This window comes from Podarcis raffonei, chromosome 2 (genome assembly GCF_027172205.1).
Source record: "Podarcis raffonei isolate rPodRaf1 chromosome 2, rPodRaf1.pri, whole genome shotgun sequence".
NCBI classification, from domain to species: Eukaryota; Metazoa; Chordata; class Lepidosauria; order Squamata; family Lacertidae; genus Podarcis; species Podarcis raffonei.
The window spans coordinates 37,298,152-37,318,791 of record NC_070603.1 but is presented as its reverse complement, the minus strand read 5'-3'; the positions used below and the strand labels follow the sequence as shown (position 1 = coordinate 37,318,791).

At 43.7% G+C, this 20,640-nt stretch overlaps 1 protein-coding gene across 1 annotated transcript in view; it reads right to left on the bottom strand.

The window, feature by feature from the left end:
* MGAT5B (alpha-1,6-mannosylglycoprotein 6-beta-N-acetylglucosaminyltransferase B) overlaps positions 1–19,762 on the bottom strand; it is a 171,318-nt gene extending 151,556 nt beyond the window's left edge. Inside the window, exons 1-2 of the mRNA XM_053376036.1 lie at positions 18,886–19,762; positions 9,462–9,574 (exon numbers count right to left, since the gene is read on the bottom strand). Of these exons, the coding sequence (XP_053232011.1) occupies positions 9,462–9,574; positions 18,886–18,953 (181 nt within the window). The 5' untranslated portion in view covers positions 18,954–19,762. The remainder of the gene's footprint in view (positions 1–9,461; positions 9,575–18,885) is intronic.
* Between the last annotated feature and the right edge of the window lie 878 nt (positions 19,763–20,640).

The following is a 20,640-nucleotide window of genomic DNA, read 5'->3' as shown; positions in this document are numbered from 1 at the left end:
AACCCTTGAAGTAGGCAAAGTGGGGGGAGGGGGCTTTCAAATAAAAGGGTATGAGGTTATCAGTTACTATATTTTTACTGAGGAAGCATCCCCATTTGCATTTTCCATCTCAGGCATCAACAGATCGTGGGTGATTTCTGGAGAACCCCAAGTTACCACCTGCAGTTGGTACCTTTGCTGCAATTTGCAAACAAGCATTGTGGCAACTGGAAATTATTTCTGTATATTCCTTAAGTCATTGCATACCAATTTATTTTCCTCCAAATGCAGCTCTGGAGGCTCACTGGCAACGTAATGAAACCTGAATCTGCTTCTACTATTATGCCTACGTTGTGTGACCTTTTAACAATCCATCATTCTTTGATGGATTAGTGATGAATTCTAAATGAAAGGCATCATTTTAAAAAAGAAAGAAGGAAGGAAAAAACTTAGGTCATTTGCAGGAGACTCTGATCTGGCAGAGACCTTTGTTTAATATCGTTGATAATAACAATAGCAATAGAAGTGAGCAGAGGAATTCTGTCAGTTTCCCAGCAGCACAGTAGAAATCAGCACCAAGCCCTGACTTTCTGAAAGCACTCAGCATTTAGTCTCCCATGGTGTGGCCACATTTTGTATCCATGTGCAATTCTGAAAGGCACCACAACATTATGAACATTTCACAGCAGCATTTAAACATCTTGCTTTGTGATTTGATGACTGACTGGCCCGTTTAAGTCCGTAGGTGTTCAGATAAAACAGTCATTAGGGATTTATAACAACTCCGCTAGATATAGCTGAGCAGAAAAACCAGAATGTCTGCTCTTTTTTTCCCTTAAAGGCAGCAAAATTGGAAGCTATTCAGACTGACTCCACAAAATGGAAAGGCTAATGTGGGGAACAAGGCTATTTTATTGAATTCAAAGCATTTCTACCCTACCAGAAAAGCTCCCAAAGGCAGTTTACAAATCAATAAAAAATAACACAGTCCCTTTCCTCTAGTGTACAATCTAAAAAGTTGAGGCACTAAAAGGAAAAGGGATGGGAAGGGAAGAGGTTACACTCTTTCACACATTTACTTGAGTGCAAGGACCACTGAAACTCACCTCCAAATATTATTATTTGCATTTGTCCACCACATCGTAACAGGCATGCTCTCTGTTTGGATAGGATCACGAAGCCTGTTGTAAGAACTAAGGGACACCATGAAATACATGCAGCAATGGTTTCTCAGTGGTGAAGCTGATCCCCTCAGCCATCTTTCCAGAAAAGCCTACACATCAACCCATTAGCTCAGTTCCCAAGCTGAGCAATTGTGAGAAGCGAAATCAGAAGTTTCCAGGAGAAGAGATGCTGTTTCAACTGCACTGGTTTGAAAATGATGAAGCAGTCGGACCTCTTGGTAAGAGTTCCACAACTTCCAAGGAGGATGATCCTTTACATGGTGCCCATAATGGGCCTGCATTTTCCTATAGTATGCTTTCCTATTTCTGTGTTGATCTATGAGGAATGGCTGTTTCAATTCACACCTAACACTAAGCCATGGTTTGGAAAGTTGGCATGTGTTTGAACATCTGAACCCAGTCTACAGGCTAACCATGATTTGTTTTCAAACCATGATGAGCACAAGAGCAGCTAAAAAACTAAACAGGCTTAGGAGAAATAAACCAGGGCTTTTGCTTCTCTGTGAAACAACTAATAATTTGTTGAACAAACCATGGTTTAGTGTTATGTGCAAATACAGACTCTGCACATTTTTATCATATCTATCGGATATGGAAGCTGATCACCAACTCCCTTGCATTAAGATCAGGACTGGGGAGACAGAATACATTGTTTTGGTTGTTGTATATGGAAGAAGGCATTTTTAGATATGAAGATATTCCACAGGGTTCATTATTCATATTTTTCACCCATAGCCAGGGCCCAGTTGTGATGAAAACTGCAAAGCCAACACAGCAATGGGGGAATTTACAATTAGACACTGGACAGCTTGATGGTAGCTCAGTCTGGACATAATAAAAAAAGGCTCCTATTTGGAAACAGGGATTGTTGGCTATTGTGAAATATATGCCTACCTTTAAGGAGACACCCAAGCTTCAATGAAAAGTGGACAGTAAAGACAACGGATGAAAACCATTGTTCAAGCTGCTTTTGCTGGGCAAAATCCAGCCAAGTAAGTCCTAATCCTGCAGTAGCAGATTTAATGGCATTCACAATGATTAGGGAGATGGTGGGGAGAAACAGAACCAGCTTTGTATTCTCCTCCATCAGGGAGAAAGCTAAGCCAAATATCAAAGAGGCAGCATTACACGATAATCTCTTTTGAAGTCAACTAAGCATTTTGCAAACCAACAAAGGAATTTTGGGAACCAACCTATCAGTTCCCTGCCCAGCCGATATGCTCTGTTTGGCTTAATTTTTTTAATGAACAACAGGGCAGGATTTATCTTTGAGGGAGGTACAAGAACTCCTAGAGAACAGACTTGGAAAGGCTTTATCCATCTGTACCTCCTGAGATGTAGGCTGGCAAAGGGAAAAGGCCAACAGTGTTTTGGTTTTTCTTTTGGATTTTTCAGAGTAAATACCTAAGGATCATAAGAATCATAGAGTTAGAAGGGACCATGAAGATGACTCCCTGCAATGCAGAATTTTTTTGCCCAACGTGGGACCAGGAGCATATATAGAAGAAGAAAATGGTGGTAAAGGAATGCGGTAATGAAGTTATTCCCTCAGAACAACCTGGTCCTCTGAACAAGGAGCGGTGCCAAGAGAGCACCATCCCAGTGCTGATCTGTGAGAGGAGAAGCGAAAGAAAGTGTTGGCTAAACCAGAACAACTGTGTTTATAAGAACATGGCCTCCATTTCTCAGACCCCAGAATGGGACTCTGCATGAGAAAGAGTGTGTGTGTTCTTTCCCCAAGTCTGTAAAAGGGGCATTGGGAGAGGCTTTCCATTTTTATTAGATTCCACAAGAGCAGTGTGGCTTTAGTTTGGGATTTAAAGACACACCAGCTATGATTAAAAAGTTGGGTTTCAAGAATTATTGAGGAGAAGGGAAAGAAAGAGTCCCTAGCACAATTTCAGTAAAGCTATGCTGAGGTGGTAATAGTGTGATTTGTGGGAGTGGGAGCAAGGGAAAGTCTCTGAGCTAGTTGGGGGGAAAAATAAGAATGTGTATGTTATATATATATATATATATATATATATATATATATATATATATATATTGTTGCATCTGTGCCAGCAGATCACTGCAAGCAGGCAGGCGTCTCCCCCTCCCGACTTCCCACTGCAGTCAATAAAACTGAAGTAATCTTAAACTTAAACCAAAGGTTTATCAACACACAGTCACAAATAAGGGGGTCAAACACCCCCAGGAAGTTATTGAGTAGTTTCATCCTTGCATTTTTGCTGGCTAGATATGTTTTCAAACCCTCCAAAGCAAAACAAGAGAAGAATGTAGAAGTATAGGAAATGTACAAAACCATGAGAAGCTGCAAGTTTCATTTCATGAGAATCATTTTCCACCCCTATCCAACTAATGGTGGCAAATTACCCTCAGAAAGATACGTACTGTCATCAATATAAGAAAGAGGAAGGAGACCTGGAAAAAACACTTTCATAATATTGACTTTCCAGCAAGGTTATTCCATCTGGCTCACCAACATGAGGGCTGGGTTTACTTGCAATAAATGCAGTACGCCTGTGTTTTGACTATCAAACGTAACTTAATTCTCCTGCAAGTTCCACAGATCTCAGAAACCCACTCCATGGCAACTCAGAGCAGGGCTTTTTATTGTGGCTGCCCCTGTTCTGTGGAACAGCATTCCTATTGAATTACAACAGGCACCCACTAGCTGCACTTTGAACTGTTGAAGACATTTTTGTTTTGACAGGCTTCCCCAACTGGATAAATGGGTCTTTGTCACAAGTGTCCATTTTTTAGGATTTTGGTCTTGTTTCATATGTATTGATGCTATTGTGTTTTTAACTTTTAAAAATTATGTTATGTGTAAATTGCCTTGAGGTGGTGGTTTAGAGGAAAAATAATAAATCAGTTGTTGTAATTGTTGTTGTTGTTGTGGCTGACTTGGAAAATGTTATTATTCAGATGCAACACATAGTTGACCAAGAATACAAATATCAGAAGGGCTGATACTTAAAAATGGATGGCAAAGCAATGGAGCAATGTCATTTGTGTTTATTAATCCGCACAGAAGAAGCCTCCTACTTAATAGCACCACTTACAAAAATGGCAACCATGGACAGCACTATTCTCTCAGATCCCAATTGCATGTTATACAGAACTTCCACCATGACCTATTTTAAAACAGCCTTCATATTGCTTCCAGGCAATTTTACCTTTGCGAATGCTCTTTACACACACACAAAGATGTGCTTCCAAGTAGCAGTCTCACTCTTGCTCTTTTGAAGTTAAATGGAACTTTAAATTATTCCTTTCCTGTCCTCTCTCAATATTGCACGGTTGTTAAAGAGAAAGAAGCTACGACACACAGACACACACATACACTGCACAATTTGATCCTTCAGCATCCCATTATGTGTCTTGTGCCGCAGAGACACAAATAGCCAAATTGTCACTCCACATCTATTTTGTATCTCCCCCAGAATCAAAGTTGCATATCAGAGAGACTCATCTGCTTCCAAATGGGAGCAGTCAATTGTACTCTGCATTTGGGGCTAGGAGTACTGCTAGACAGCTGCTCCCTTCAGCAGCCAGAGTGCTCTTGCTCTGCTCCTCCTCTGACTTGATAACATGTTGGATTTGAATTTAGAGATAATTCCACCCCTCTTCTTTTACTACCCACTATCAAAAAGGCAGGCATTGGGAGCTGTCGGTCAGCTTGCTCAATTCACTGAAGTCCAGACTATGTGTTATTATTAAATGCATGGCAGCTGCCGCTTCGTGTCTCATGATACCGTCTATATGATTTTAAAACGTTTAAAAGGATTCCCTCCTCCCATGCAAACCTGCCTATGGTAAGGCTATCAATGACTCCCAACCACAATGGCCATGTTCTCTGCCTTGACTATCAGAGGCAATATGCCTTTGGATAATGGTTTCTGGGGGGATCACAAGTGGGGGGGGGGAGCTGTTGTGCTGAGGTCCTGCTTTTAGGCTTCCCATAGGCATCTGGTTGGCCACTGTGGAAAGAGGATGGGTCATTGGCCTGATCCAGCTGGACACTTCTTATGTTCTTATCTGCTGAGAGCATTACCCGAAGTTCTGCCCCAGGCAACTCCCTCCCAGCCCAGCTTTTGGTTACTGAGAACAAAGCCTTTTCTGTAGCCATGCTCTGATCATAGAACTCCCTCTTCAGTCACATTGGTCTGGAATTTTTTGCCCCAAGCTGTCCTTGTTCTCCCAGTGGTAAACAATATGGACCTGATGAATATTTTTAATTGCTCTTCTGCATACATTGAATCTTAGGCTATTTTAAGCTGGATTTAGCCTGCGTTTTTGTACTGTTTAAATTGGGAGTCATAAACTGCCTTGAAGGCTAATCAGGATGGAAAGGCAGGACAGAAATGTTTTAATTAAAGGTGATGTGTGACAGGATGTTATCACACCCAGCATTTCCTACATCACTGCTCCAATTCATTGGCGGCTGCTTGGGGAGGTGAGCAAATGCTGAGTGCCCTGTCATAATGTTTTAACTAAAGGCTACAAGGTGGATGGGAATCTTTTTCTTTTTTTTGGCCTGAGGGCCACATTGCCCTCCAGGGGCCACATGCTGGTGGGTAGAGACTCTTACCTTTGTGCAGAAGGCAACATTCCAGGCACACAAAGAGGTTTCTGCATTAGCCAGTGTGACATAATGGTTAGAGTGCGGGACTAGGGCAGGTATAGGCAAACTCTGGCCCTCCAGATGTTTGGGACTACAATTCTCATCATCCCTAGCTAACAGGACCAGTGGTCAGGGATGATGGGAATTGTACTCTCAAACATCTGGAGGGCCGGAGTTTGCCTATGCCTAGGACGTGGGAGGCCAGGGTTCACTAGCCATGAAGTTCACTAGCTGACCTTGGGCCTGTCACCATCTCTTAGCCTAACCTACCTCACAGGGTTGTTGTGGGGTTGAAATGGGGAGGAGGAGAACCATGTACACCACCTTGAGATCCTTGGAAGATACAGGTGGTATAGAAATCTGTTAAGTATGTGCATTTCTCTATCCACTATCCATATAAGCCAGAGGTGCTATCACAGTTCAAAAATACATTCCAGCCAAGCGAAAGTACAAATGTATTACAGAGCACAGCTGGTGGGGATGTGGCCTAGGGAGAGTTCCAAGGGCCGGAAATAGTGAGCAGCATTTGACCCCTGACCCTGAGGTTCCCACACCCTTGAACTAAAGGGAGATTCAGATGTCATGCACACAAATTGAAGGAATGCACAATGAGGATTATAATAATAATAATAAATAATAAATTTTATTTATACCCCGCCCTCCCTAGCCAAGAGGGCTAACACCCGATATAAAACAATTTATTAAGATACAACTTAAAAACAAGATTAAAATACAACATTAAAATGCAGCCCCATTTCAATAGAAACTCAAATCAAAAACTTTTTGAGGATGAAAAGGTCAAATCTTCACCAAGGCCAACTATTCAGACTGGACCTACGTGGGCCAGAAAAAAGCCATGGAAGTCCCCAAATAGGAGTTCTATCAGAGAAGGAGAATGGAAAAAGGAAAGAGGGGGAGCGGATCAAGTTGATTCCAAGCCAAAGGGCAGGTGGAACAACTCTGTCTTACAGGCCCTGCGGAAAGAAATCAGATCCTGCAGGGCCCTGGTCTCATGAGAGAGAGCGTTCCACCAGGCCGGAGCCAATGTTGAAAAGGCCCTGGCTCTGGTTGAGGCTAATCTAACTTCCTTAGGGCCCGGGTCCTCTAGGGTGTTGCTATTTGTGGAGCTTAAGGTCCTCCGCAGGGCATACCAGGAGAGGTGGTCCCATAGGTACAAGGGTCCTAGGCTGTGAGACTGCTCAGGATGGTCTGATGTGTGTGCACATAGTCCTCATGTTCCTACAAACTGGGACAAGAACCCTCTAAGCAATAGCAATGGATCTGGAAAGACTTTCTACTTTTGCACATAGCCTTGGGAGTGCCACGCTATGGTGGCACAGATAGTCATGCAAGAAACACTGAAAACTGTTAAAAGATAACAGTTTCAACATCATACAGTTCTTCTATAGCCTGTTGATCTTACTAGACAAAAGCAGGTGACCATTTGCCCCGTAGAAAAATGAGAATGTGCTACCCCTTCAATCGTCTGGTGTGAGATGTTCGGAGCCAATGACAGAGGACTCAACTCAGACCACAGAGATCAGCAGCAGACACAAAACTGCCCCTCTCTGTTTCCCCAAGGTGAAACAAAGGGATGCAAGAGTGATTACAGGCAATGAAACCGTACGAAGTTAAATGTCATAGAAAAGCAATTTGCTTTTTTCTCAGCCTCTGCTCACCAACCATTCATCTCACAGGGCTATTGTGTGGACAGATCAAATAAGGACTGCAAAAAAGGAGGAAAAACCATAAAAATCTTATGTGAAGGGAGAAACAGTGGCAACCACAGCATTTTATATCAAAACAAAAACTATGTGCCATGGCAAACTTGCATGGCTAGCATACTCCAGAATAGACCACCAGGAGTCACGGCCCATGATTTCATTCATGATTACCTTCCTAGGCCGTCAATGACAACCCCAGAATTCTTTCCCATTTTAGTGTTGCTTCAACCAGTAAAATGTAGGGATGCCAGATTAAAAACACAGATAATCATTTTTGCCTAAACTCCTTGCTGCAGCAAATGATGCTATTGTGACAGGTGAGATGGGATGCAGGAAGAGGAAGGGCCCCTATCTTTACCACACTGTGTGGTGTATGCGGCTGCTGACTGGCCAGGAGTTACGGTCCATGAATCAGACCCACTATTTTTGGAAGGGAGATCAGAGGACCCCAAGGATGTGGAGGGCTGGGTGTGGAAACGATCAAGAGAGGAAGCCTCAGAAGGTAGCACCCTACTCCCCTGCGAAGGGACCCACAGAAGTCAGCAGGGACCTTTATTCATTTATGTATTTAAGACACTTATACACTGCTATATCATTTGCTATTCTAAGCAGCATACATAAAAGAAACCATACAGAAAATCACCAGCATGGTCTGAAGAGGTGGCCCCTGGAACTTTCAACAATGCAAGGACTCTATCAGAAAAAACACACATCAAGACTAATAATAATAATAATAATAATAATAATAATAATAATAATAGATTTATACCCTGCCCATCTGGCTATGACCACTATCTTAGCTGGGGAAGGAGAACTAAGCAGATAACACCAAACCTGCCACCAGGAGAACTAAGCAGATAACACCAGGCCTGCTTAAGCTTTCTGTTGGTTTTGGACCTTAGCTTGTTGTCTTGGATGCCTATGTGCAAACCAGACTTTACCCATATCCACTCCTGCTTCTCTCAACTCCAGAATACCTCCTCTGAAGCAGGATACCATTTATCCTTGTGCAACTCTTTTTCAACATTTTTACTATCATCAAAATACCTTGTACAGGGTCTCCAGAGGGACACGCTGCAAAAGACTTATACTGAGATAAACAACAAAACTCTCAAGCATTGAACAACTCTCTCTGTGTGTGTGTGTTGTACAGAAATGATACAGTTTACATAAAGTCTCAACACAATAAAACAACACATTGCCTTCCTGAAGCTCCCTCATTGGGGCTGCATCACCACAAAATGTCTTCAGAAGCCTGCTGGCCAGAGAGGGGAAATGGCCTCTTCTCCTTCGCCTCAGTCTCCTCAAGAGCATCGGCACTTGAGAAACTGAAACCGACAACCCTGCTCTTCAGGGTTCAGGACCTTACAGAGAGGAGAGAGTGGGCATGATCCCAACTGCGTTGAGGCAACTGCCCGTCATGGTGGCTGCTCTCCGCTTTGGCTCGCTAACTGAGCATGTGCAGAATCATTAAAGCACTAGACGTCAGTGGGTTACACTTGCACATGTATAGGGTGCAGCTGACCTCATCAGCCATGGAAGGTATTGCTGACCAATGAGCATTCTGAACCTGACCCAGCCTATCCCTGCAACTAGCGCCACTTCTTATGCCTGTCAGTAAGGGTGTAGGGGCTCCCTTTCTTTTCGCTCACCATTTGGTGCAAGGGAAGGGAACATTTTCCATTCCAAGGCCACATTCTCTCATAGGCAACTTTCTGGGGGCTGCATGCCACTGGTGTGGCCTGGGGAGGAGGCTTGGGGACTGTTCCAGGGGCCAGACAGAGAGGTCTAGAGGGGCACAATGCAAATGGCCCCCCAGACTAAGATTCCCCACATCTGGCTGAGTGGCAACAGCCTTTCCTACTTTATCAGCCATGCAACTTAAAGGCAAAAGCTATTTTTCAGGTTGCTGATCTGACAAACATAGTCAAATGAGAGAGTTACCTTCGGTCCTGATGGTGAATGGCGAGTCCCCCAGTCTTTTGGCTGAAAACTGACCTCCCAGTGATGTCATTAAGAAGCAGAGTGTGAAAAATCCAATCCCAACCACAAATATCCTATAAAGGGAGACAAAACAGGAGGCATCATCAGGTATAAAGCTAAACAATATGCAGGAGAAATTCCCTACAAATTCCCACTACTTTGAAAGAGCTTTAAGGATCACTTCCATCCCTCTGAAATCTAGCATTGCTTCCAGGAGGTGGGTAGCGGCTCCTCCAGGCGCCAGATTTGGGTCGGGCCTTGGAAACACACAACTGGGAAGAAGGTTTTTTCTACTAGCACAAGTGTGTGGAGTTAAGGGTTCTTTGCCAAGGGGCAGATGACGCTTTGTCACAATCTGATCCTCAATCAAGCGTAGGCACTTACTAAGTGACTTCGTTGCTCCCCTAAGTAAGAAATGACAAACCCAGCCATCAAAACTTCACCACTTTTTTTTCTCATACTTGTTGGATTGAATAAGCTGCAGGGCAGGAGTAAACATTGTGTTAGCTGGAAGAGAAGACAGTACTTCTCTCTGCTAAACAAATTAATTGTACTTAACAGGAATGAAAGCTGCATGTATCAGAACACTCACCACAGGGCATAAATCCACTGGGATGTTCTCCTGCACAAATGTCAGAGTGACGCTTTTTGCACAGCTCCCTGTCATTTCTGAAGTGTATTTAATCATTTCACCCACTACCTACTTACTCATAAAATGTAAAATGTTGTGCAGCCTAACTTTAGCCAACAATGATTCTTTTTAATAATTTAAAAAAAACTTCTCAAAAAACTTTGTCTTGGACCTCCAGGAGTTAGGTGTGTAATTATATGACATTTATAGGCCAATCTAGAGACTTTATACTAGCTGCCAACCATAGGGGCCCATGTTGCTCACTCCTGTTCTCTTTTAACCCCAACAAAGATTGCTCTGAAGCCTGAGTGTGTGGTGTCCTAGGTAGCTTAAGAGTCAGAGACTACTGGAATGCTACAATTCACAATGGCAGACCACCAAATCAGACTGTTGTATGCTGTTCAGCCACTTCAACAACAATCTCTCTTCTCCCCAAAACATAATATAATGAAGTAGTACCTGGTGTGTGTCAAGGGGGTGGTATTTAATTGCCAGGGTGGGCCCTGCTTTGTCTTCAGTCTTTTCTCCAGATTCTTCCCATTGATTAAATACACACACACACACACACACACACACACACACACACACACACTCATCATTATGCCAGACTTGTTTAGGCATTTGAATCTTCATAATTATAATCGAGCAAGGAGTGATGGTTAAACACTGCATTTAATTACTAATTTAGACCACTGGAGAAGCAGGGGGAGAAGGAAAGAAAAAAGAAAGAAAGAACTGAAAGGAGGGGAAACAGTCAAATGAGTTGCCTGGTTTAGAAGAATCTCATTAGAAGATGAAAAACTTCAAGACTGCAAATGCATTTCAGAGGATGAAACTGCAGCGCCTGCGGTACCCAACAGGATCAGAATAAGTAAGTTACAAGAACTTCAATGGGGCAATATGATGATCAGATAATTACGTTCACTCTGGTTTTCCTCAAGCAAAATAACCACTTGCACATTATTTGATTTCCATCCTACCCCATTTTCCTAAGCCGTATAATTGTCCCAAGAAACCCCTGTTTCAAGATGCACCACAAAGGGAAGCCTTCTTATTCTTAAGAGCGCAAAAGCAGAGCGTGGTTTTGGATGTTTCTGCTTGCAAAGGGAACAAGAGCAAAAGGCCACCAATTTGGTGTGTCCCCCCCCCCCACTTTGGGTGAGAAATTCCTAAGGCCACCACTGTCGCTTAATGTCACATCCACATTTAACATAAATGTTAGTGTAGCCGAAGCTAATCAGTACCATTCATTTGTCACTGAGACAGTAAGGAAGAAAATGACACATATAATAAGAAGTAAGGAAAAGGTGAGCACACTGCATTAGTATTGTGTTTTGCTATGTTATGCATTTTTGTGTTCTTATACGTGATCCTGGGATAAAGGGTACATAGAAATTTAATAAATAAATCGTCATAATGAATAACTTTAAGTGCACATAGCAGCAATGAAGGCCACCAATCTGGGTGGCTTTATATGAGGATTAGGCAAATTCACGGAGAATAAGGCTAGCCATGTCTGCTAGCTGCAATGGCTATGTTCTTCCACCACTGTTGCAAGGGAGTGTTCCTTTGAATACCAGTTGTTGGGACTCACAAGTGGGGAAACTGCTGTTGAGCGCAGGTCCTGCTTGTGGATCTCTCACGGCATTTGGCTGGCCACTAGGAGAACAGGGTGCTGGACAAAATGGTCCTCTGGCTTGATCCTGGAGGGCTCTTCTTATGTGGGAAAAGGTTTCCAAGTCTGTGGCTGCCGCATCCTAACATAATATCACAATTATCACTTAGTTAAAAGGGGGGTCTTTCATTTCCAAGGTTTTTTTGCTAATAGGTGAGCAGGTGCTGGAGTCCAGTGGCATAACAGTTAAGACCCAGCATTAATCTGCAGTCAAATTAGGAATGTTCACAGTGTCCTTCAACGTGACCAGTTTCTCTCTACTTTTTCATTTGATTAAGAATAGAGCAATTCAACAAAATGTCACATTGCAAAAGGATCATTTGCAGCTACTATCAATGGGAAATACCCATCTTCCCAGGTAAAACATGATCACATCCATCTTCCTTAGTAATAGTGTACAGTATGCACCCTTTATTTATAAATAAAGGAAGATCACATTGTACCAATCAATTTGGCTGTGGTGCACTTAACAGAAGCCAAGGTTCTTATTTTATTTTATTTTATTTTTGTTTATTTACTACTTTATAGTGGTGGAAATATCCTAGAAATTTTAGAAAGCAAACACAGTGCAATACTCTTGCAGGAAGGGGTCCCATGAGCATCCCATGGCAGCAGCCAAGGCCAAAGGGGGGGAGGAGAGATGGATGCGTATTTCATCATACACAGAAACCCCAAGGGAAACCTTTCACTCTCACTCCCACCGAGGCTGCTTGGTGGTGTGTCCTGCTGCCTTTTTCAGCAATGCAGCTTTATAGTAGACTCTTTGAAAACAACTCTAGGTTACAGCAGTTTTACCATACGCTTGTGGCACCTAGAATATATTTACATCGGTTGCATGCATGCCGATTTCAAGCGGAAGGCTAGTCTTTCTACATTCATTTCTTTTCTACATCAACATCTCACCTTCTTTTGTTTGGTTATGTCTCTGGACTACATGCTTCAGTCCATAGTGAAGTCCAAGGTGAGTATCTCTATTACAGTCTTCTATGACCACATGCTGTTTGGGCTTGTTTTTTTAAAGATGGGAATAATCAGGACAGCGGAGGTGCCTGCTATTGTGTGTGTTGGATTCTCAACATCTGGAGCAGGCATAGGCAAACTCGGCCCTCCAGATGTTTGGGACTACAACTCCCATCATCCCTGACCCCAGTGGTCAGGGATGATGGGAGTTGTAGTCCCAAAACATCTGGAGGGCCGAGTTTGCCTGTGCCTGACCTGGAGGATGGGGTGGGAAGGCTGAATGCATTCCCATTGCTCTTTGTACACCATAAATACATTTGTCTTTATCAATATAGGAAGCTGCCATATACAGAGTAAGGTGGCTTGGTCTAGCTAGCTCAGTATTATCAACAGTGACTAGCAATAGCTCTCCAGGGTTTCAGACAGGGCTCTCTCCCAGCCCTAACTGGAGATGCTGTGGATTGAGCCTGGAAACTTCTGCATGCGAAGCAGATGCTCTCCCACTGGGCTTCATCTCTTCTGCTAACAAAACTATACACTTTGGCATGAAAGAAAGAAAAGGAAGAAAATTGGCCCTGAAATTAGTTTGAAACTTCTCAGCTTTTTTTTTAAAGACCCTAAAGCTAGTCAGAAAAAGCAGTCTACTCCAGCCAGTCCCTCCCCGTGCCATCCTTCATCACAGCACAATAAGTCGGGTTCTGCTGTTCTATTAAGCCAACCGTCATTCAACATGAGAGAAGGTGACAGCTCTCCCTGATGGCTGTGTATAGCCCATGACACAACTGGCACAGCCAGTGAATTGCTACTGAGAGACGTATCCGTCCATCCAGCTTCTAGTTTTGCACGCAACCCCATTTGAGAGCTCATCTTGCATTAGGCCAGTCAGCTTTGCCATGGACCTTAATAAGATCAAGGCTGGCACATTTTTTAAGAACAGTAAAACACACAATTCAGGAAAAGATGGCCTGGGTGGATCTCTCACCATGAGAGTTTCTTTGACAGGGAGAGCTGCAGCCAATCACAGCCCACTGGGATGAGCGCACCTGCATGATATACATGTCTGTCACATTCACATGTTACACATTTGAATTACCTTAGGGATGTTACACACAGTGACAAATCTGGCTTTGCCACCAAGCGTACACTCCGCAAGGCAGCACTCTGACAAGGGGTGTAGTGGTTAGAGTGTTGGACTAGGACCTAGGAGACCAGGGTCTCCACTCAGTCATGAAACCAATCATTGTCCCTCAGTCTAACCTACCTCAGTGGATTCTTGAGGGGATAAAATGGGGAGCTCCTTGTCTAATATAACTGTAATGATAGATAGCTCAGTTGATTAGAACATGGTGCTGATAACACCAAGGTTGCAGGTTTGATCCCTTTCTAGGACAGCTGCATATTCCTGCATTGTTTGGGGTTGGACTGGATCAGTGGTGGCCAAACTTGGCCCTCCAGCTGTTTTGGGACTACAACTCCCATCATTCCTAGCTAACAGGACCAGTGGTCAGGGATGATGGGCGTTGTAGTCCCAAAACAGCTGGAGGGCCAAGTTTGGCCACCACTGGACTAGATGATCCTCAAAGTCCCTTCCAATGCTACAAGTCTATGGTTCTATTATAAATAAATGCATCTGTGTGGCACATGTGTTTTCAAATACCTGCTTCTCACATTCTTGATTTTGAGGTAAATACATTAGGAAGGGACATGTGATGGGTTCATCAGAGTTACACCTGGCCCACACTCCTCTTTACATAAGCCTCTCATTCTTGTCCTTCTGTAAAGGGAATAAGTGCCTTAAAGCTTTGTGACTGTGTACCTAGTCAATAATCACTACGAAGATGAGTGTTGACAATTAAGACCTTCTGAAATTGAAGTTCTTCCCCACAATTCAAAAGGAGCAAGAGTCAACTGCGGCTTCTCTGTGAAGTGAGGGGAAATCACTATGTATCTGTTATTATTTCCTATGTTCCAGACAAGTACTGGCTCAACTTAAGCCCTGCATGCAGCAGTCATGGTTTCCTCTAAGTACTCCTATTCATAACAGGAGTTGAGGCACTTGAGGATGAGGACTCAGAATGGGCTGGGGTGGGGCTGATGAGGCAGAAGCCCCAGAGACTGCCCCTTCCATGCAAATGGAGGGGGAGAAAGGCTCAGGGGTGTGACCTGCTCTGGCAGAGGGGTAGGATTCACAGGGGGAAGTGGGTCTAGCACTGCCTCCTCAGGAGAGGCTGCACATCAATAGTAAAGAGAAGTTTCAGCCCCCTAAGCTGAGTGCTCATCTGCAAGATAGGAATTCCCACAGGGATGTGAGTATCTGAGCATTCTCTGCCTCTGCTTAAAAGGGAGAATCATTGGAACAACGTTGCAGCTCTTGTTCAGTCTTGGACCTCTTGCTACTAATCTCAGACTCCTGAACTTTGGTCTTTGCTCTCCTTTGCCTTGCAGGAGCAGCTGGTCTAGATTCTGCTCTAACCTAACTGCCATGTTCATACTGCTAGACTGCTACAATAAAAGTTTGCTTCTTTACTTGCAAGTAATGGCACCCGTGGTTGGTTTTGGATGGGAGGCAGGACAAAAGCAGCCTAAGGATGCAATCCTACACCAGCTCAGTGGGACTTCTGGGTAGACATGTATAGGAATGCACTGCGAGATTCCTAAATGACATTACTGCAATGCCAATGTGATGTAATTTTTTATGATACAGCTGCATACCTATTGGTACACCCCATGTGAATCAATAAAATACATAGCACTCATAACTTAGTTATGTTGAAGATTTCTGTGCTGCCAGGGGATGCCAGGCTGGCATGCAATGACAAGAAAAGCACAGTCAGTCCAAGACATTTGCTGCCTGAGGCAAAGGGAAAAATATTGCCCCTTCTATGGCATGTGCAGAAGCTGAGCAGCCTGAATCTCATTTCAGCACCAGAAAATTGGACAGCGTCCTCCACCACACCTAAGGCCAGCAGGCTAGTTTAGTGGGTGCAAAGTAGATCACACAGCACACAAAGATCCCAGCCTATTGCTGTTGGTCCCTGCCCTGCAGCATCTACTGCCCAAGGTGGTCACCTCACTCAGCCTAATGGTAGGGCCGGCCCAGAACAAAAGCAATAAATACATAGAGAGAGAACACCACAAGATGAAAACACCAGATGTGGCAATTAAAGACCATAAAATTCTGGAGAATGGATAAAACTTGCATTATTTTGCTGAAATACCCGAGCACATGAAATGCCAGCTGACAGTAGCTACCAACTACCAGCATTGTGATCAGAGAAATGAGGAGGAGCCGCCCTTCCATCATGATTTGATCCTGCTCCACAATCTGCTGCATTACTGGCCATCATGCAGGTGTGAAGGGTTTAGGAGAACAGAAAGTCAAGACAATCTGAAACACAGCTGAGAGGGAGAGCTGTTCAGGTGCCAAAAACATTCCATTGTTACAACAGTGTTTGACAGACAGGAGACATCAGATCATCCAAGGAGGAGGGAGGAGGGGCCAGAGAAGGTATAAGGCGAGGTGGCTAACCTGTGGCCTTTTGGTTGTTACAAAACTAGAATTCTCATCATCCCTGACCATTAGCTATGCTGGTTGGGGCTGATGGGAGTTGAAGTCCAATGACATCTGGTCAACCACAGGTTCCTCACCCATGGCTGGGAACAATTCTGATGAACAGGCAGTGCAGAAGAGATCACAAGAGTAAAAGAAAGCTCATTGGGGAACAGGATGGGAAGTATTGTAAGTGGACTGTTCTGTACATTATTTGGAAGCATAATGGTCCTGAAACTGTCTTTTGTGAACTGTCCTGGGTAGGCTTAGTCTTGAAAGATGACATAAGTGTGTTTTTTTAAGCAAATATATATTAAATGGTCTCTGATGCCAAAATTATAACCAAGTTGGTGCTAGGCAAGCTTCTCTAGGGAGTGGGGTGGAATCCTGGGTGCCCTGACAAAAACACAGTTGCACTAGACTGAATGCTGAGGTATTTTTTATGAAGAATAATTTACAATATTCTTAGACTAAAATCCCATAACAGTACGTTTCCCCCTGGTGAGTAGCTTTAAGGGAAAATTTTAGATCAGGAAAATTGCCATACCACCAGTCTTCAAAGCAAGTGCATGGGATTGCTAAGATAAATTTTAAAAATGGAAATCCTGAAAATGGTTCTCCCACTAAACCCAGAGGGTCTTAAAAAAACACAACCCAAAAAACTCTGATAAGAACAGGCTGTTAGGAGTTTTTATTTTGGATGGGTTGCCAATGGCTTCAGTCCCTTCACTCTGCACATATATTTACTATCTCTTCCTATTTCTTGAACCCACAAACCTGCTTATTGTTAGCGAGGGAGACTAAGGTATTGCAAAACCAACAGACACCTTTGGAATATTTGTTGACCGCTTTCCATTTTCATCTACCTGACAGCTGTTTGCCAGGTAAGATAAGCAGTAGTTTTCTTATTAGGTTCATCTGAGTGAACAGCAGAGTCATATCTCACCTCAGGCTTCACCACAACAGTACTAGCCTTGTCGCGTGTAGTCCAGAACCACTGGAGAACCAAAGGTTCACTACACCTACTATATCATAACATTGTATGTCATAGTCCATGCCCCTTTTATATAACAGTCTTGCTCTTCTTGAGATCATTCTAGAGCATCCTTTCTCAACTTTGGGTGCCCAGATGTTGCTGTACTACAATGCCGCCACCCCTAGCTAGCAGAACCAATGGCCAGAGGTGATGGGAGTTATAGTTCAACAACACCTGGGGACCCAAGGTTGAGAAAGGCTGTAAAAGGTTCACATACTTCTGCTGGGCAGCAGTGCAGTTAAGTGATTTTAGACCCTGGACTTAATATGGGGGGGGAGCAGCGTTCTTTAGATGGCAAAGTGCACTTACTTCATTCACTATGAAGCATTATAAGCCAGTCCTGCTGCATTTGGGAGCCCTCCTGCTCACTCTTTTGAATGGGGCCCTGGACTGACTGACTTCATGTATTTAGAGCACTCATACCCTACTCTTTAGCCAAAGAGGCTCCCAGAGTGGTTTACATACCGCCAGTTAGAACAAGACAGTCCCTGCCTGCAAGCTTACATTATAAAAGACACAACACACAAGGAAAGGGAAACAGGGAGAGAAGAGGGGAGGAAAGCAAACTCAGATTCCTAAGCAAATAGCCATTCTTATAATGATATGCATTTCTTAGAAAGTCTTGCTCTGACAGTACTACTACTGCTAAGTGCAGGGGTCCAGCCCTGGAGGGGATGGACCAAACAGCTAATTTAAGTTTCCCTCCCCCTTTGAAGCTCATCAGACTTCCTCACATCTGAATAACAAAACCCAGCATCCTAAACTGAGAAAGAAAGAACTTGCTTTAAAGTCCACCTAGAGCAAGTTCAATCAGTTTCACTTGCTCCTGATCTTCTTTTCGTTCTTCATGCTCTTTCGGTATGTGTATTTTTAATTTATGGACCCTTACACAACCAAGAAAAGAAAAGTGCTACTGGGAAACAATCAGTGAATAAGCTTCAAATCTTCTGACATCATTTCAAAAGAAGATAGCAGGAAGTCTGAGCATGGATGAGAAAGGAGCCCCAAAACAAAGACAAAGGATGATAATGGCCCCATGAGGATCAACTGAAACACAATCCCTAAAAAAGCAAACTTTACATGGACACAGCAGTGAGTAGCTGAAATTCATTCATTCCACTGGGAGGCTTAAGAGGAAATATATGTTATAGACCCAGAATAATCTCATAGCCGGCAGCCATCAATTCACACCAACCTATACCTAAGGATACCATGATAAAGTTTAATATTGCACTGATCCCCTGCAATATCTACAAATATCAATAAGGATCAGTTTCACTCTGAGAAAACAACCCTCAACAAATCCCAGCATCATGAATGAGCTAGCAAACACTCTGCCAAACAGGACTGGCATCTTCCTATTTGCATTCAGGTGAGTTCAAAAGCAAACTTGCTTCTTATTGCAGGCATGCAACTCAAATGGCCTCTCCCCTTAGAAAGGAGGGGAGGTTGTCAGCATGCAGTCTTTAAGTGGTAATCACCCCCTCCCGCCCCCAGCATCCCAGCAGGAAGGTATGTATAGGAGAACTTTACCTAAAAGGCCTCAAGGTGACAAGACATCTTCTGACCATTATTTTCCCATCTGAATTCACTGTAATCATTGTTCAAACTTTAAAAAAAAAAAGGAAGGAAGGAAGGAAGGAAAGCAGACATGTAACAAGTCCAATCACTGTTGATATAAAGAGCCCGTGACTGGAGGCATTATTTTTTTAAGCATGTGTATAGAAAAGGAATACAGAATTGCCCTAATAATAAATCCAGGTATATTAAAGGGAATCCAATCTTCGGTTCCCTCCCAGGTGCTCTGCCTCTGTTGCTGTCTGCTTCAGAAGAAATAGGTGTGGACCCAGAAAAGAGAACTAGATGGTGTTGATTCCTACAATGTTTTAGTCACATTTTGAATGCAGGTTGATGTAGCAAACGCAGCAGCCCTCCCTTCTCCAAGTATTAAATCCACTGTTGCTGACCAGGTGGGAGACACCTGGACCCGGAGACTCTTCTGTTCACAGGATCCTTCATCACAGCCAGTTTTCGCCCAGGTTTCACCTTAACCCAAAAAAATCCTACAGCAAACGCTCGCTCCTTTCCTTCTCCAAGCTTCAGCACTGCCAGGTAGATGCCATTTCCTGCGCTGGTTTCCTATTCAAGAGGCGACTCCCAGCCACGGATGGAAATGCAGTGGTTAAAGGGACCAGCTCCATCCCAGCTCGGCGGCTGCCTTGTAGCATCCTGGCCATCCAAAACATTCCGTTTTGAGTCTTGCGAATAGGTTGTGTTGTTTCCTTCGGGGAAGGATGCGCTGCTAGGAGCCAGGATTCGGAAGAGGCTTCGTCGTGAATTGGATGCCATCTAGTGGCAATTGCAGGGATAGTCCCGTGGCATTAGCCTTTTATGAACTGTGAAGAGCATACCTGAAAGGTGGTATTGCACAGCAGCCTTACAGCAGTGCCTGTTTCCTATTCAGCCACTAAACACCAGATATGGGCTTTTGACTTCTCGGTAGTGGCGCCCTCCCTGTGGAACGCCCTCCCTTCAGATGTCAAGGAGATAAAGAATTGCACAACTTTTAGAAGACATTGGGAGGTTTTTAACACTTGATGTTTTGTGTTTTTAGATATGCTGTAAGCGGCCCAGAGTGGTTGGGGAAACCCAGTCATATGGGCGGGGTATAAATAAAAAATTATTATTATTATTATTATTATTATTATTATTATTATTATTATTCTATTGCCAGAAAACCCAATACATGCTCAGGCAGAATGCTGAAGGAACAAGATGTGGCTGACACAATACACCACATCAGCAACACTAGACTGGGTTACTGCACCAAACTCTACATGAAGCTGCCTTTGAAAAGGGTTTGGAAATCTCAGTCACTCCAGAGGGTGCTAGCCAACTTGTTACTGAGAAATGATCTGGGAGAGCACACTATGCCAATATCCAAAGCTTTCTACGAGTTAACAGCTTCTGGGTCTAATTCGAAGTGCTGGCAGGGCAGGCCCAGCCCATTGGGGGATACAGATTAATACATTGGTTCATGAGTGAGGGGCACTTTTCCTCAGCTACCCACTCCCTAAGCAATCCCACACCTGATCACCTCACCCCTTGTTACTGGCTTGGGTGTCTTCCATATCTAGAAGAACTCTCCCCTCCTGTCTATGCTGAGACCCAGGTAGCCTGAATTCCCACAGGTTCTACCTCTCCCGGTTCAGTCACAGCCCTCCCAGAACACTCCTGTCTGTATACCTTCCCCAGACCCTTAACCTGGTCTCCCTATCTAAGCTGCAA